The sequence below is a fragment of the Rutidosis leptorrhynchoides genome, chromosome 9 (assembly GCF_046630445.1).
Source record: "Rutidosis leptorrhynchoides isolate AG116_Rl617_1_P2 chromosome 9, CSIRO_AGI_Rlap_v1, whole genome shotgun sequence".
Taxonomy (NCBI): Eukaryota; Viridiplantae; Streptophyta; class Magnoliopsida; order Asterales; family Asteraceae; genus Rutidosis; species Rutidosis leptorrhynchoides.
The window spans coordinates 294,050,237-294,055,639 of NC_092341.1; the positions used below are offsets into that span (position 1 = coordinate 294,050,237).

Consider the following 5,403-nt stretch of genomic DNA (forward strand, 5'->3'; position numbering starts at 1 on the left):
TCGAATTGTAACAAGGTTTTAATACTTTGTTTAATGAATACACCAGGTTATCGACTGCGTGTAAACCAAGGTTTTACTACTTTGTTAACAATTACACCAATTACCCTTGAATGTAATTTCACCCCTGTTTTAATTATTCTAGTGGCTATTAATTCATTCCCGTGTCCGGTTAAATGAACGATTATTCATACATATAAATACCCCGCCCATCGTGTCCGATTGAGTGTATATGGTAATTTATAGGGACGCCCAATTGTAAATCTTTATATTAACATTAACAAACTTTCATTTAGTTAAACAAATATAAAGCCCATTAATAGCCCATAGTCTAATTTCCACAAGTGTCGTTCTTTTGTCCAAACCCCAATTATGGTACAAAGCCCAATTACCCAATTTTAGTAATTAGCCCAACATCATGATTACTTCGTTTTAAATAAGCATAATAATAACTTAGCTACGAGACATTAATGTAAAAAGGTTGAACATAACTTACAATGATTAAAAATAGCGTAGCGTTACACGGACAGAATTTCGACTTACACCCTTACAACATTCGCTAACATACCCTTATTATTAGAATTATAATTAAAATTAAAATATAAATTATAAATATAAATATAAATTTTACGTATGAAGAGGAAGAAAAAGATGATGATATTTGATCAGAATTCGGTTGGCTTTATAGCCAGAGTTGATTTTTGGGGCTCCGCGACTAGCGGCAAAAACCCCTTCAAACTCCGCGAGTCGCGGAGATAGTATTTACAGCTCAGCCCTTGGAGTTTTCTCTGCCGACGGTTTTTAATATATATATATAATTAATATAATTAAATATATATTATATTATATTTATATACATAGTTAACTTGTAATTTTTAGTCCGTTGCGTCGAGCGTTAAGAGTTGACTCTGGTCCCGGTTCCGGATTTTCGAACGTCCTCGCGTACAATTTAATATCTTGTACTTTGCGTTTTGAATCTTGTACTTTTGTAATTTCGAGACGTTTCTTATCAATAATTGGAACCTTTTTGATTGTCTTTTGTACTTTTGAGCTTTTTGGTAGTTTGCGTCTTCAAATCGTCGAATCTGTCTTTTGTCTTCACCTTTTATTATTTAAACGAATATCACTTGTAAATAGAACAATTGCAACTAAAAGCTTGTCTTTCTTGAGGAATAATGCTATGAAATATATGTTCGTTTTTAGCATTATCATAAGCGTAGGCAGCCACCAACACCCTATCCTCGCCATGGGGATGCGGGTGAAGCTTCTGATGCTATGCACAGAGAAAATGCTCAAAATTTCTTAGCGGATGCTTTTAGAAGCATTGCACCTAAGTCAATGCAACATAAGTTTGAACAACCGAATTTTTTACGAGATATGATAGCCAAGTTTTGTGCGGAGAATACTGATACTCGCACAAAAAAAGCGACTGAAATTACCACTGCTGCGGACAAGTTTGTCCAGCATATTTCTGACTATTCAATTGTTACACCGCCTATTATGCCGGCGACATTGGGAGTTTACTCGGGTTTAACCGATCCTATGAATTTTTTGCAGCGATTTGAAGGGGTGGTAAGCACCTATAATTGGGATGATCCGGTTGCGTGTAGAGTATTCCCTATGGTTTTGCAAGGGCAAGCAAGAGAGTGGTTTCATAGTTTACAAGCTCGCAGTATTATCGATTTTATCGATCTTCGCGATAAATTTTTGCTGCAGTTTCAGAATCTTTTGCCGCAGAAAAAGACACATATAGAATGTCATGATATCAAACAAGGCAACAAGGAAACTTTAAGCGCATTACTTACGCGGTACATTTATGAGTGTCAAAAAATACCAAGTTTGAATGAAGATCAAAAAATCTCTGGGTTTTTGCATGCTATTAATCCGCAGCGACATCCAACGCTTGTGCGAAGATTGCGAAGAGATGTCCCGCCAAATTTCGCTAAGGTCCAACAAGAAACGTATGATTATCTCAGAGGTGGAGAAGATAGTACTATAACCCCTGCATGTGGGTGTGGTAAAGATAAAAGTTGACGGGATGACAATGATTCTTTTAGTGATAAAAATAGTGATAACTATCGCGGTTCAGGATATCCAAGGCGAAATGGCGGCGGTGGCTACCCGCGCAATGATAGACATCAAGATCAAAATGATAACCATGGTTATAACCGCCGAGATCGCTATTCTTCGCGAAAATGGAACGAGTCTTTTAATATCATTCAGATGCTAACAAAAACGCCTAAGGAAATTCTGCTGCAAGAAAGGGTTGCTAAATCTTTTCCTGATCCGCAACCTTTAGCGGAGAACAATAGGAGAGACAAATCCAAGTTTTGTGTTTTCCATGATGATTATGGACATGATACCAATCGTTGTAGAGATTTGGCGGAGCTGATCGCAGAGGCATATGAGCAATGTAAGCTGGACCATTTAATCGTTCAGAGTGCTACAAGTACTGCGAATGCGATTCTTTTGCCTGCAGAAGCTACCGCTTCGCAAGTGCCAAATGCTGCTGATCGAAAAGCCCCCGCGGTGAAGAATCTTGGGGTAAAAATGGTGAGTAAGAAAGAGAATTTGTGCAGAATTCAGTTCATTAATGTGGTAGAGGTACAAGGCGAAATGTCGGTATTTCAAATATCTGAACAAATAACAACCTGGCAATGCCCCTCTATTACTTTTCCTCCTGCAAACTTGAGCGCGGATCTTGATAAGCCAGTGGTGGTTTCATGTCACATTGCGAATACTGGTATTGTGATTATGAAGGTGCATGTTGACACTGGTAGTAGCGTAGATGTAATGTATGAACAATGTTTTCGCAAATTGCCTGCAAACATTAAAGCTTTGATGAAACCTAATGTGGCTTCGCTCGCTGGATTTTCAGGAGAATCAACTTGGCCTATCAGTAAGTTGGAATTGCAAGTTGAGCTAGTAGATGATCGTGATGAATCGCTAAGGCGCCAAGCTTTGTCGAATCTTTATGTAATGCGAAACCAATCGCGGTTTAACATGATCCTTGGACACACTGCTTTGCGCATGTTTAGCGTAATACCATCCACGCTTCATGAAATGGTTAAGTTTTCTGCAAATAAGGGTATTGGCACACTCACTTCTGCGGTGGTTGAGCCATTTTGTGCGATGATTGTAATGCGAGAAAGTGTAGGTGTTGAGGGGCATGCAGTCCCTCTAAATAATGCACGCTTTTGTAATTGGCAAGTTTCGATAGAATGTTTAATCATGTTGGATCATGATCAATATGTCATTTTCATTTTCAAAGTTGTTATTGCAGAAAAATAATGAATAAGACAAAATTAGTTTGGGTGTTAGTAATTGTTTCTATACAAAGCAAAAACACTGCGTGTGGCCACGCGTAGTGATTATTTTGCAGAGTACAATTGCTTAATTTTCATAACACTGAATTAATGTTTGTGTAAATATGATTAAAGCTTCGCAGATATTTTCAAACAATATGGCATTTTTTTCGCTAAGCAATGATATAGCCTGTTTTTAGCTATAATGATGCGAATGTGTATTGCGAAATAATAAGTTTAAAACCAAGTGATGAAATTGCCCACTTGTGTTAAATAATGAATGATTGCGAAAGGATAAAATTTCCTAAGTATTTGATTTTGCCATGCTTAGATGCTTCGCAATGCTAATAAATTACCTAAGGATCGTCTTGTCGGACTTAGAAGATTCATAATATATAAAAGATTGTTTCGCATAAGTACATGTTTGTTATGTGCACAATAACAACTATGGAAATTGCAAAGGACAAGTCTGAATTATGAATATATAAAATAAAGCGCTATATAAATAAGACATGTTGCAACTGAGGAATGTAAGCATTTCATTACTAAATGCGTTATGAAAACGCGTAGAATTACAAAAAACGCAATTTATGATTGTGAGATATAGATTTACAATTCAATTAAGATATTTTAAAGCTTCAGCGCTTTAATATCTGCAAATGTAACACCCTCACGTTGTCTAAGCTCTTCCAATGCCGGTATGGTGATCTTTTCAACTCTTTCTTCGCTATAGCTAGCACTTATCGTGCATCATCAGTTGGGCATATCTCGCTAGTAATGTCTGCGGAAAGCGATTGAGTAAGATCGCCAAGCTGGCAAAGTAAGTCACGCCACTCACAGCGAGTAGCAAGTTTGGCAGCTTGGGCTTACGCCTGAAACTTTCCCGTAACTGGCGCTGAGTCCATTACTTTGTCGTCGAGCTCAGGCAGGTACTTGACAAGCTGAGAGAATTGATTTTTTGCGTATTCCGCTCTCTTTTTGAGCGTTGCATTTTCATCCGCAGCTTTTTCTAGTTGTGCCTCAAGCTTTTGCGCTCTCTTGTGTTGAGTGTTAGCAATTTTAACTTGCTTTTCATACTCGTCAGACATCTCGTTGAAATGCTCAACATTGTCGACGGTTAAGCAAATGACGTTGAAGCAATTGTGAATTCGCTGTCTTTCAGCTTGAGCGAAAGAGAGTTGGCGGTATTGTTGCTGTACATTTTGAGGTACAAACTTGCAAAGTTTGCGGTAGAGTTTGTTGGCTTGCTTCTCTTCTGCAGCCTCCTCCGCATCTTCTTCTTCGCGGTTTGATGCTTCGGCGTCAGAAGGAAGACGTAAATCTTCATTGCGGGGCTCTCCCAAAATATCTTCAGGGATATCTCCAGTAATGTTGTATAACTGTTCCGGCTCTCCTGTAGAGTCTGAAAGCACAACTAACAGTGAATAAGAAATCAAAATAAGTTAGGAGATATGGAAATAATATTCGCAGAATATATGCGGTTGTATTGAATTTCGCTAACTTACTTGTTTCTTGCTCAGCAATAGAGCGAAGGCGTCTTTTGCGGGGAGTAGTTACCCCCTCTGTCGTCGCTTTGCGTTTTCCGTGGTGTTCGCCACTGGGAATCGAAAACGTATTGAGAATTGGTTCGTCAATAGGTATTAGTTCGATGTCGCCCTCTTTTAAGCGGCGCGCAGGTCTAATCCCGTTAACATCCGCGTACCTCATCATCAGCTCAAGGTCAATCTCTGCAAAACGGTACCACAAAAAAGTTATACAACTATAGGGATAGTATATAATGCGTATTTGTGTAAAACAAAAGTATAAGCAATATACAGTTGTTGGCTGTGTCGACCAAAAGAGCGTCACAATCGCCCCATAGCCAATACATAGATACTCCGCCAATGTAAAGCGGCACGTTGGAGTACGCCCACATAATCAAGCCCGCATTCTTGATTGATTTAAGAATATCTTGTTCAAGATCATCTGGGGTGATCTTGTCATTCACTGTGGCGTCCATCTCGGTACACCAAGTTTTGGGTATGTTACTATCGATATGGGCGGTATTATTGATAAATAAAAATGAGCTGCGCCAATTCCCATTAGAATCCTTGGGAGAAGT

The 5,403-nt window shown here is 38.7% G+C and overlaps 1 protein-coding gene across 1 annotated transcript; it reads left to right on the forward strand.

The window, feature by feature from the left end:
* The first annotated feature begins 1,272 nt into the window (after window positions 1-1,272).
* Window positions 1,273-3,288, forward strand: LOC139868881 (uncharacterized). Its single transcript, XM_071857220.1, has 3 exons — window positions 1,273-1,753; window positions 1,847-2,014; window positions 2,087-3,288. The coding sequence occupies exons 1-3, from the start codon at window positions 1,273-1,275 to the stop codon at window positions 3,286-3,288; spliced, it is 1,851 nt and encodes a 616-aa protein (XP_071713321.1).
* The last annotated feature ends 2,115 nt before the right edge of the window (window positions 3,289-5,403 follow it).

Excerpts from the sequence above, each read along its gene's own strand:
- LOC139868881 (XM_071857220.1), top strand. The coding sequence starts at position 1,273 with ATGCACAGAGAAAATGCTCAAAATTTCTTAGCGGATGCTTTTAGAAGC. Across the intron at positions 1,754-1,846 it reads GAAAAAGACACATATAGAAT|ATCAAAAAATCTCTGGGTTT; the intron begins GTCATGATATCA and ends GTTTGAATGAAG. Across the intron at positions 2,015-2,086 it reads AACCCCTGCATGTGGGTGTG|GATATCCAAGGCGAAATGGC; the intron begins GTAAAGATAAAA and ends ATCGCGGTTCAG.